The sequence below is a fragment of the Ictidomys tridecemlineatus genome, chromosome 3, assembly GCF_052094955.1.
Source record: "Ictidomys tridecemlineatus isolate mIctTri1 chromosome 3, mIctTri1.hap1, whole genome shotgun sequence".
NCBI classification, from domain to species: Eukaryota; Metazoa; Chordata; class Mammalia; order Rodentia; family Sciuridae; genus Ictidomys; species Ictidomys tridecemlineatus.
Genome location: NC_135479.1, coordinates 69,471,088 through 69,482,700, shown reverse-complemented (window position 1 = coordinate 69,482,700; position 11,613 = coordinate 69,471,088). Strand labels below are relative to the sequence as shown.

General features: G+C 50.5%; 1 protein-coding gene and 1 pseudogene across 1 annotated transcript; one reads left to right on the top strand and one right to left on the bottom strand.

Annotated features, from left to right (window-relative positions):
- Positions 1-1,351: 1,351 nt before the first annotated feature.
- LOC144375666 (chemokine-like protein TAFA-3) lies at positions 1,352-3,546 on the bottom strand (annotated as a pseudogene).
- Positions 3,547-5,565: 2,019 nt separating this feature from the next.
- LOC120884864 (uncharacterized) lies at positions 5,566-10,626 on the top strand. Its single transcript, XM_078041114.1, has 5 exons — positions 5,566-5,630; positions 5,744-6,034; positions 8,468-8,531; positions 9,143-9,391; positions 10,292-10,626. Exons 1-5 carry the CDS (start codon positions 5,566-5,568, stop codon positions 10,586-10,588), a joined length of 966 nt encoding a protein of 321 aa, XP_077897240.1. The 3' UTR covers positions 10,589-10,626.
- Positions 10,627-11,613: the final 987 nt, after the last annotated feature.

Below are 11,613 nucleotides of genomic sequence, written 5' to 3'. Positions count from 1 at the left end.
GTTGGAGATCCATCCATATCTGCTTAGAGACTTGATTAAAATCAAGAGAGTTAATGCTGAATTTGACATGAAGCATGAGTCCAGGTAAGTAAATCTCTAAATTTTCTGGGTGATGACTGAATGCCATTCTTCAGTCCAAGGCTCAATCACACTTCTCCTGTCCAGGCTGTGATCCCTAAGAGCTATCGTGTTACCTAAACAGCAAACAATAGAAGACAAGGTGGATCCATTCCACTGTGCCAGAGACTCTCCAGGATATGCAGGTCACATTGCTGCTGGTCCCTTGCTCCTGAAACAGTCCAGGCTGCAAAAGTGGCCCAGCTAGACCATGCAAACATAAATCAGGCATGCTTTACCCACTATTTTCTTCCAGGTCACTGTACAAATTGCAAGCACAATGTAGGCTTTATGGGCTACAAACCTAAACATATAATGTGGTGACAAATGTCACAAGCTCTGTGGTGGGTCTCACTCTCATCTAGGCTTAGGTATATTCAGAATGGCTGTCTCCTTTCTCTGCCTACAGATAAGATGCTCTATATCTAGTCAAATTCCCTGCTCCATTTGTTCTGTGCTCTGGAAAAATTGTTGCTTTCTTCAAAACTGTTGAGGCTGTCTTTCTTTCTCTTCTTGTTTGTTTACCTGTTTGATGTGTGTGGTGATGGGCACGCAATGTAGAAGGCAGTGCCTTGGCTTGCCCCACATTGTCACTCATCTGTACAAATGGTGATGACGAAGAGATGCAACTAATTAACCATGACACACATGGAATTGCTAGCAACTTTAATAAAATTTTAATTTCCCTTTGTTTCATGGGATAGGCAACAAACCATGAAAATAATAATCCTCTTGGGGGCTGTCACAGCAGACAGAACAATTTGACTAGAGGAAGGGAGGTATGAACTGTTTGGAGTTTAGAATTGTGGGAATGTGGGGACAGTCTATGGAGAAGTGTTGGACAGAGTGACTACTATACCTGGAATCCAGGTAGGAGGAGAGACTCCTCCCTGAATTATCTAGATAGCTTCCCCAATTCCCCACTTTGTTTGTATAGACTTGATGTTTTCCAGAAGCAAACTCACTATAGGCAAAGAAGAGAAAACAAGGCATATGGACCATCAAAAAATCTGCCAGAAAGACACTCCTGGATTTCTGATCCAGAGCCCTAACACCAGTCCTCAGAGTCTGACTGTACATGGAAGGACCACCTGGGGATGCAGTGAGTATCTCACTGCTCAAAGATACCAACTTGGGTCATGCCATCCTGGGTCCCCAGGGCTCCTGTGCCCCCTTGGATGCCCCAGGTAAAAGAGGAAGAAGAGGAGTAGAATGAGGTGTCCACCTGGATACCTTAGTGGGTTTTGACTTTGTGTCCACTGCTGCAGCTCCATCCCAACAGGTCTGGGAGCACCTTACACTCCTCCCCTGGCAGGCAGGGCTCCATCTGACACCACCACCTCTGCAGGATGATGGAGGCTATTGGGGCAGGAGGCAGGAGTGCATCTCTAAGCTCTCTGCAAGCACAGCCAGCAGTCAAGGGGGGGGGTGGGTCTGTGAATGAGGTACACATTTCCACACAACCCTGGCATGGAGTCCCATGTTTCCTTTGTCTTCTGCCTACTCTGGGATGCCCAGAGAGGAAGAAATGTTGAGGCCTGGGGACATAGCCCTACCAACTTTAATCCTACAGGTCCCAGCTTCTCACCATAAACATTGAGGGGGAAAGGAGGCAGGTGAAGTTGTCTCTGAGGCAATCATGTCATTGGCACAGAGGTACCAATCTTCAGCTTGGTGTGTGTGAGCTACTATGCACCATGTGCAGAGGTCCACAGACCAGGAGGGCACAAGCTGGCATGCATGTGATCACACTGGGCATGGTTATTCAGATGCCACTTAAGCGTGAGAACAGAAGCCAGAGTGGGTAGGTGGGAAAGGGTGATGTGAAGGAACACAAGTGTTCATGTAAAGGCAGGGTTTAGAGTAGAGCATGTGGAAGAGGCTGGGGAGAGAGCAGTAGGTGAAGAGCCCAAGTCTGTCTGAAAGGCTGTGTGTGGCAGAAAGCCTAAAGTATGAGGGAACTTGTCTGTCGGTGTGGGCTGGGCAGTGAGGGACAGCACACAACAAGAGCTTTCCTTGTCTATAACACAGAGATAGTCATATCTGCCCTCCTGTCCCCCAGAGGGTGCCCCATCATTTGAGACTCTGATAATGAAAGCCCTGAGATGGGTATGAAATTGGATCCCCAGAAGATGAAAAGGCCCAACCAGACCTCCTTATTTCTCTGCTCAGAGTCTCACTGACCAGGGCCTAGTTTCTCACTCACCATCCTCACAGGAGGGCTTTGCCCGCATAATGCCAACCACCTGGCTGGAAAAGCAGGAGCATTTTACGGTCTGGGAGTGCTCCTCGATGTGGTTCCTGTGGCAGCAGCAATGAGAAGCGATCACCTCACAGGTGTCCTGCTTTACAAAGACTGATGGGGCCAGCCACATCACATCAGGTCCCCAGCCCAGGCCTCCAGACCTGCTCCCCTCCCACCCACCTGCTGGTCCTTGAGCCGCTTCTACCTGCTAGGGAGAAGGCCTTTCCTTCATTCCTTTCTTGTTTGTGTGTGTTGGGCGGGAACTACTAGGGATTGAACCCAGAAGACCTCTACCACTGAGCCGCACCCCCAGCCCTTTATATTTTTTGGGAGACGAGGTTTCGCTCAGTTGTTGAGGCTGGCTTCAACCTGCCTCAGCCTCGGAAGTCACTGGGATTACAGGTGTGCACCACTACACCTGGCTGGGGGAAGGTTATTTAAGAGATTTCCAGGGCATTGGTTTTAGCTCACTGATGGACCACATGCCCAGCAGCATCAAGTCCTGGGTTTGATCCCCAGCATCACACACAGAAAAAATCTAATGGCAGGGGAGAAAGAAGCAGATGAAATCTTCCTGTTCCTCCCCAGTGAAGCCGCACTCATCACCCTTTGGCGGACCCTGGGTCTGAGCAGAAGAAAGCTGAAGTCTGGCACCAGGTCCCGCCCCTACCTCCCTGCTTTCTCAGGGTGAGGGCAAGGACCCCAGGGCTTACAGTGCGTGAGGAGGATCATCCAGTTATATAGGCTTCAGCCATCCCAGAAGGAAAACCCCAGAATTAGGCCAGGAGGCTAGACTTAAGCCCCCACCGGAGGGCCTCTCTCCCTGAAGAACACCTTCTGGCCTGGAAGGGACAGAGAACAGTGGGTCTGCCCAAGCATCCTCCTGGTGGGGATAGCAGAAGGGAGCAGTTGCCTGGGTGATGAACAAAGGAGGAGTCAGAACCCTGAAATCTATGAATTTTACTTTGTCTCCGAGATCTGCTCGCTGTGTGGAACAGGGTGGGGTGTAATCCAGTTTTCCAGGTGTGCTGTAAAACCTCCTTCCCAGTCCCTGCTGCCTCTCCCTAACCTGTGGCAGTTGGAGGCTGCAAGGAAGCAAAGGCCAGGAGGGTCCACAGCTACATGAAGCACAGTGCCAGCAGCCAGTGGCCTGAGTTCCAGTTCTGCATGGCCCTTTCATTCATCCTGTGGAGAGAAGGGCACACCTTGCATAGCTCCAGACAGGAGGGGCTCTCCTAGTGCCCAGCCCTAGTTGCTTCTCTGTGCTATGCCCTCTGGGAGGCAAGGGTGAGTAAGATGCCCACCTTGTCCCCAAGCAGCTCAATGCCTGGCACAAAGTCACTGTAGGAAGCGATGGATGCCACAGAGAACAGGGGAGCAGGAAGGGAAGACCTGAGGAGGAAGTGACATTTAAAAGGGGTCTTAGAGCTGGGCACAGTGGCACACTTGTAATTCCAGCTGTTTGCGAGTCTGAGGCAAGAGCATCCAGAGTTCAGAGCCAGCCTCAGCAAAAAGCGAGGTGCTAAGCAACTCAGTGAGACCCTGTCTCTAAATAAAGTACTAAATAGCGCTGGGGATGTGGCTCAGTGGTTGAGTGCCCCTGAGTTCAATCCCTGGTATCCCCCAAAAATTTTAAAAATGGGCTGTGGTGTGGGAGGAACAATCATGCTAACTCCCATTTTTTTTTCAGTTCTTAACCCAGGCATGCTCTTGAATCCTTCATGACTATTCCAAAAAGTAGGATAGTTATTACCTATTTTATAGACGAGCAAATGGAAACTCAAAAAGTCTGGACACAACCCAAACAGCCACCAGTGAAGGACTGGCTAAATGCTTTGAAGAGAATCTGGGCAGTCTCTTCCAAACAGCTGTGGAAACACAATGGAAAATGCTTTATTTAATGATGCATGCAGTGATCTCCAATGATAATCCACTGTTAAGCGGGAGCAGCAACATGTGGGACGATGTGTATAAAATGTGTAAAAGAGAGGGATTATTTATGATGCTTGAATAGGCATAAACTAGCTCTGGAGCCACATGTGGTAATCTGTTCCTGTAAATCTCAGCAACTCTGGAGGCTGAGGCAGGATTGCAAGTTGGAGGTCAGCCAGGGCAACTTAGTGAGAGATTATCTCAAAATACAATCAAAGGGCATGCACTTCGGAGGCCAGATAAGTCTGGCTGAAGATTCCTTAAATGGTGTGTCCTGCAGTGTCCTGTTAGTAGGTTCTATACCAGGCTCCGATGTCATTGGTGTAGGATCCATATTTTAATACTGTTCCTAAAATTTCATTTAATACCAAGATGTCTTTGACTTGATTTTATTCTTTGTAATTCTAGAAACGAGATTGTAGTTTAGCCATTACTGATATTTTTTTAAAAAGGGATATGATTTCTTGCACAGCGCTTCAAAAGAGAAACAAGCTTCGGTTCTCAATGCTGACCTTTCTTTTTCAGGTACAAGTTTTCTAGCTCAGACAACTGAGAAAAACTATAGACCATTCTTGAAGCATTGGTTACACGTTGATTTTCTATATTGCAGGCAGATTGGGCTGTGATGGGTGTTGTGCAGGCAGTTACAGGATCTGACAACCTGGGAGGTTCTGTACTAAAATGTTACTTTGTATCAGTTTTAGTACAACAAAATAAAGGACAATTTCAGAAAAAAAATAATTAAAAACAAAAAGGGCCAAGGAAGTAGCTGGCAATAGAGAAGCCCTGAGTTCAATCACTAATACTGCGAGCACACACGCGCGCACACACACACACACACACACACACACACACGCAGCACCAAACCAAACCAAAGGATTGTGACAAGTATTTAAAAGGTTGAGTTATGTAGTTCCTAGAATATACAAGTCAATAAAATGTTGATAGGTTTCCTCCTTCTTTGTCCACCTCCTCAGTGATTTTTGCAAGAAAGATCTACATGTAGGTAAATACGGTATGTAACACATCAGACGGGGGCTAAGCGTCACTAACGGCACAATAATACAATAGGAGTGGGAACTGTATTCCTGGTTGGGGATCCAGAAGCACTTCCAAGAGTAGTACCCTTGGAGAAGTAGATAGGAATTGGACTCAGGTAAATTCCAGGCAGTGGAAGGAAGGGAATATGAGGCAGAAAGGTGGTCTGGGTCTGCAGGTCCCAGAAGGTCCGCAAGGATTCTAGTGGCAGAGAGTGGTCTTCTGCACACATCATGTCCCACTCCATCGCCTGCGCTGGCACCCGGGTTTCCCAGTCCTGCCTCCCAAGAGCGCCCAGGTGGGGCAGGAGCGGGTGCTGTTTGGCCGCGGGAGGGCAGCAGCGGCCCTTCCTGATGCCACCCAGAGCACCTCTCAACTTTCTCAACTTTCTCTACGCCCATCTGTCCCTAGGGGCTGGAAGGCTGGGCAGAGGCCAAGTCCTCCGGGTCCCACCCGCTCCGGTCACCGCCCATTCCTCTGCAGTCCTGGCAGCTCACAGCGACTCTCCTTCCAGCCTCCAACCCAGCCTGGGGCAGGCGCCCCAAATCCTCGCGCTGCAGCGGAGGCGACCCTTGGCCTCCTGGGGCTGGGCCAGAGGCCAGCCGAGCCAAGGGCTGAAGGAGGGCGGGGGCGGGGCTCGACCCCTAGGGTCATTCTCAGCCTCCTGCACCGGCCACGCAACTGGAGGCAATGGAGCGGAAGGTACAGGAGTCTGGGCAGCGGGAGAAGGGAGTACCATTTCCTGGAGGAACACCTTCCTCCTCTCCACTCTCTGGGAGCTTGGGCGGGTCCAGCGAGGGGTTTTGGCCCGTTCCCTCCCCTTGGACGTGGCATCCAGGCTGCGCTGGGGTCCAGCCTGCTTGGCTCCTCCCGGACTGCAGTGAGGGGCCCCAGGAGCGGCCTGGCAGGGGCTCTCTCCTGCTGAGGCCCTGATGGGAGCCCTTTCCCTTCCCTCCCGGTTTCCCCTAGCCTCCCCCGCGAAACAAGGGAGCAGCCTTGATCTCCCTAGGCGAGGGAACCCAGCCCAGACGCCCTGGCTAGCCCCAAGCTAGACGGCCCAGCGCGGACCTGGCCTGGGGTGCTAGGGATGGGCTGGGAGTTCTCCCAGGCCCAGACAGTGGAATGGAGGGAATAAGGGCTCAGTATGACCCTTGGGGCATGCCATTGTTCTGCGGAGGTTGGACACTGCCCTCGAAAGTCCTTGGAAACTGCCTGGGGCATGGGGTAGGGGAGACCTGGAAGGATCCAGCCCGTGTGTGTTCGTTCATATGAGTGTGTGAAGGAATCTACCCTCCACACTCCCCAGCTAGGCTAAAGATTTATTTTAGGGGTGTCGGCTGGGGAGCCCGGGGCACAGAGTTCTCTCAGTTCTGGCTTTAAACTTGAGGAAGAGGTGTCAACTGAAGAGTGAGTCTTTCCCAAACTTCAAGGGATGTGAGCCAGGTAGGAGGCCCACTGGATCTTCGGGAAAATCAAGAGAATGAGCTAGGTATCCCACATATCTTGTCTCAGGGGAGGCGCCAGAAGTTCCAGGCTCCGTTCCAGCTCCACTTCAGTCTCTGCGTGGGGTTTGGTTGCCCCTTTTAGGGTCAGTGGGGCAGTTCCTCTGGGGTTTCCTCTCACAGGGAACTATTGTTCATGCTATCTTGGCCTTGGGCCTTGTGTCCTGGCTTGGCCTGGGCTGCTTGCTCTTCTGGCCCAACCAGAGCCTGGAGGGAAAGTCTTCTGAGCTGGAGGTTCCAGGTCACTTAATTCATGTCCTTGTCCTGAAGTTCTGGCCTCTGCCTCCCACCATCTGGTGCCAGTTGCCTTGCTGGGGGATTGCAGTGGCACACTCTTGCCTAAGTGACTGGTAGATCAGTAGTGATTGTTCTCTATCAGCACTGCCTGGGTTGGAGTTACCCCAGCCCTGTTTACACAGCTGCATAAGTTGAACTAATGGGAGTAGGTGGGGGAGTTGGAAGAAATCCTAGTGTCAGTCACCTGGGTAGACTTCAATGAACCCCTGTTTGGAAAGGGATGTGCTGGCAGGGCACATCTTCCCTGTCATTTGGGGTATCAGCAAGAGCCCCTCTGTGATCCTGAGAGTGGTTCCGATAAATTCTCAGTGACTCATGTCCTCTTCCCCCACATCCCAGTTTTCTGAAGGTGTAAGTGGAGGAGAGGGAGTGGCCATCTAGCATCTCACTGTTGAAGAGAAACAGCCTGGGGCTGGAGTATTCTGCTTCCTAAAAAGCAGACCCAGGCTATATAATGTGAGGTGGTGGAATGCAGGGACTAGAAGAGCTCAGCCCAGCATGACAGGATGTGGGACTGAGGAAAAACTAGGTTTGAGGCAGAGATCAGGTTACCTACCATGCCCTGTGCTCCCTGCCTAGTTGGTGGAGGGACTGGTCCTCATTTGTCATTTCTTTTGGGGCTCCTCTCAGCCCAGGCTCTAGCTCCCTCCTTCTTCCCAACAGCCTAGATTTCATTTCAGCTCTAGAGCCCACCCTCTCTTTCTCCCTGACTGCAGGGCTGGGAATCTAGCTGGGTGGAGTTTGGCTCCCCTCCCTGGGGAAGGAGGAAGTGAGGGGAGCTGTGAAGGTGTGATGAACTGCAGGTGTGATGAACTGCTCCTTCATGTGTGTTGGTGATGAGGGACACATGCTAACCCTGAGAAGCTGACTCCTTGCCCTGAGTCACAGGGAGGGGTGGGCAGGGCATAAAAGTGAGCTGGACAGAGGGAGGAAGGGGCTGTTCCAGAGTGGGTGGAGGTGATTCCCTAGTGGATTATTCTGTCTCTCTGCTGTGGTGGATGCATGACTCCCTACAGTGTAGTCATTGTCCCCTACTAGGGGCTGAGTAACCTAGTGTTGCCACCAGGCCCAGGAGGAAGAGGGGAGAAAGGCAGGCTGTCCGAATGTGCGCTGTGGGCACTGCCTGGACTGAGCCTCCTTTGTGTGACCCGGGGTTTGGGGACAGGGTGGGGTGGGTCAGAGAAGCTGCTGGCTGCTGCCTCTGTCCTCTGTCTGGGTTTTCCTCCTCCTGCTGTCCTTTCCACCTCTGAGGTGCCATGTAGAAAGGCAGAGACTCTGGAGGCATATAGCCCTTCTTTGAGTGCTGTCCTTGACACTCTGATTATCTAACCCTCAGAGAGTTTCCTTGTTGGTCAAAATGGGAAGTGCACCATTCACCTAACAAGCCACTGGAAACTGAGGTAAATAATTTTTGTCAAAATACCCAACAAAGAGTGGGTGTCACGACCCCGTTGCCCGCAAGGAAGACGCGACTCAGGAATCTTTTTTCAGCAGTTTATTCAGGCCCTTGATATTTTTTTCTAATAATTGGGCACCTTGGGGCTTTGTAAATATTCCTTCTCTTACGTATCAGCCACCCAGTAAGTGGTTATGCTAGTATCTGGTTTTGTAGAGGGACTCCTTGTTTTTGACTAGGCAGGCGTGACTCAAGCTGAGGGACAATCTTTTCTAGATTACACCTTAGCAATTATTAAACCTTAAATGTATCAAATCTTGTTACAAATGAAATCTATCTCATGACTCCAATATGCAAAGCAGATAATAGCTGGCTTTTCTGGAGGCATCCCTGAACACCTTGCTGAATGTTTCCCCTCAATTGAGTGGATAATGTTGAAAGTCATGTTTTCTGGTTCTCAAGTGGGTTCTTCCACCTCGCACTGCTATATTTTAACCCATTGGAGAAGACCTGTCCCTGCCCCAGAAATTAGGAATCTTAAACTCTGTTTCCTACAGGATTGGTGCTTGGCAAGAATGTGCCAATGCAAGCCCCCTTTTCTGTTTTCTCTTCCAGGTTTGTGGAGAGGTTTTGGAGGCCACAGAGCAGTTTTTGGACTACCAGTTTTTTTCCCTAAATCACTACTGCCTCTTGTTTGCCAGCCCCAGCCAAGGCTGCACTCAGAAAGAAGCTAGTGATTGTGAGGGATGGTGCCTGTGGAAAGACCTGCATCCTCATTGTCTTCAGCAAGGATCAGTTTCCAGAGGCTACTTCCCTACTGTCTTTGAGAACTATATTACAGACATTGAGGTGGACAGCAAGCAGGTAAGGCCAAGAGCCCTTTCCTATCCTGCCTTGGAACTCTGTTCTTGGTCACGTAGTATGTCCTTCCTTACCACTCACTCACATTTTTGTTTTATTTTCCTGTGGGAACAAGTAAAATTTGAGAAATGAAACTGTACTTTTAGAAAACCTGGATATAGTCACATATGGAGGTACATGCCTATCATGCCAGCTACTCAGGAGGCTGAAGCATGAAGATTGATCACAGGTTTGAGGTCAGTGTGGGCAACTTATCCAGACCCTATCTAAAATAAAAAGGGCTGGAGTGTGGCTAATTGGTAGAGTACATGCCCAGCATGCATGAGGCTCTGAGTTAATCCCCAGTACCCCAAAGAAAACCTGGATATATCCTCTGGTTCTACCACATACTCGCTGTGTAATCAGGGCCAAGTCCCTTTGCTTCTGGGTTTAAACTCCCCACCACCACAAAATGGTGATGATAGCATGACTTACCCCAAAGGAGTGTGAGAATTAAAGTGGTATTCACGATAGCAATTCATTTGAGATCACAAAAATCAAACACATTTTAGTGACTTTTGTGGGAGAGGGGTTACTAGGGGTTGAACCCAGCAGCACTTTGCCACTAAACTACATCCCCAGCACTTTTTACTTTTTTAAACATATTGAGACAGTGTCTTGTTAAGTTCCCTAGGATGGCCTTGAACTTGGTAATTCTTCTGCCTCAGCCTCCCACATTGCTGGTTTATAGGTATGCAGCAGTACACCCAGTTTATATCTTAGAACTTTAAAGAAAGACTCAATTGAGTTTGTTATCACTGTGATTAATATGGTGCCTTGCACACAGCAGGACTAGTGGTTTGAGAGGATCTCTGGGTATAGGTTGGGGCCCTTGGGGTCAGCTATGTATTGCCCATTTGTCAGGTGGAGCTGGCTTTGTGGGACACAGCAGGGCAAGAAGACTATGAATGTCTTCGGCCTCTCTCCTATCTGGACACAGATGTCATCCTCATGTGCTTCTCCATTGACAGCCCCAACAGCCTGGGTGAGGACTTTGGAGAGAGGTGGTGGAGATGCTTTGGAGTCAGCCATCTTCAGAGGCTGTTAGGATGGAGTCACAAGGGCCACACAGGCTCTGCTGGCTCCTTTGTTGTGGCATCTCCAGTGTTTGGAAGGGCTTGGGGGAGGATATGCTACAAGGGACGGGGTTTTGAGGTATGAAGGAGACCATAAGCCTCAGACTGCTATGGGAAGGAAGACCAGTGCTCACATGCTTAAACTGAGCTCCATCCTTAGGACTCCATGCTGAAGGCTCCTTTTTCCAGTTCCCTCATGCCCAGGATTGCATTGTTTCCCTAGCCCCCAGAGTGGTGGCAGGCCTGCCCTCCCTCCCTGTCCTCTGGGAGCTGGGCCTGTGGCCTGCCCTTCTTGAGCAGTGCCTTTCCCTGCTGCCTTGGTCCAGGGGTAGGGCTCTTGCTCCCTTTGGCCCTCCCCAGAGGATGGTCACACACCAGCACTTTATATACTTCTGGCTCAGAGGAGCATTTCTAGGGTAGGTAGATTGGGGTTTCTCCTTTGGGCAGGGGCCTTGTCTCTCACTGCACTTGGTGGGGGGCATGAATAAAGGCCACAGGTTCCAACACGTGTGTGGCAGTTTCCTGTTTCCTTTGTCTGGTTCCTATCTTGGCTACAAGCCAGAGTCCCATCTCTCTCTTCATTTCCAAGTTGCTTGCCAGACTGGCCCCCTGTTGGCAAAGGCAGGACTAGGGTAGAAGGGTGGAGTCTTAGAGCAGAGATGAGGTCATGCCTGGCTTAGCCTGGGAGGTGGGTGAGGGGCATGGTCTCTAGCCTGGACTAAACTTAGAAACTGGTGGGTGGCTTCCCACTGAGTTTCCTCCCCTGGACATGGAGGCTGTGAGGAGATGTGGCCCTGGACAGGGTGTGACAGTCTCACCCTCTTGCAGGTCAGCTTGGGGACACAGGAAGCTGGGGCCAAGATGAGGAGACACGATCAAGAGGCTTTTGCATAGAACAAGATTTTTTATTTTCAGAGTTTTTCTTCCTTCCCCTTCCCCCATAACAATGCTAACAAGCAGCTTGATGTGTCATTCTCCCCAGCAGTGGAAGGGGTGAAATGGCTTGGTTGTAAACACCCTCCCCCAGCCTTCCTGTCCCTTAGAGGGGCAGCTCAGCTGGGTTCTGGTTCAGGGTTGGGTGCAGCGGGCTAAGGATTGGCTTAGTGTGAG

Bases quoted from the DNA above. Each gene is read 5' to 3' on its own strand.
- LOC120884864 (XM_078041114.1), top strand. From the start codon at position 5,566: ATGTCCCACTCCATCGCCTGCGCTGGCACCCGGGTTTCCCAGTCCTGC. The intron at 6,035-8,467 runs GTACAGGAGTCT...TCTAACCCTCAG, and splicing joins TGGAGGCAATGGAGCGGAAG to AGAGTTTCCTTGTTGGTCAA. The intron at 8,532-9,142 runs GTAAATAATTTT...TTTCTCTTCCAG, and splicing joins ACAAGCCACTGGAAACTGAG to GTTTGTGGAGAGGTTTTGGA.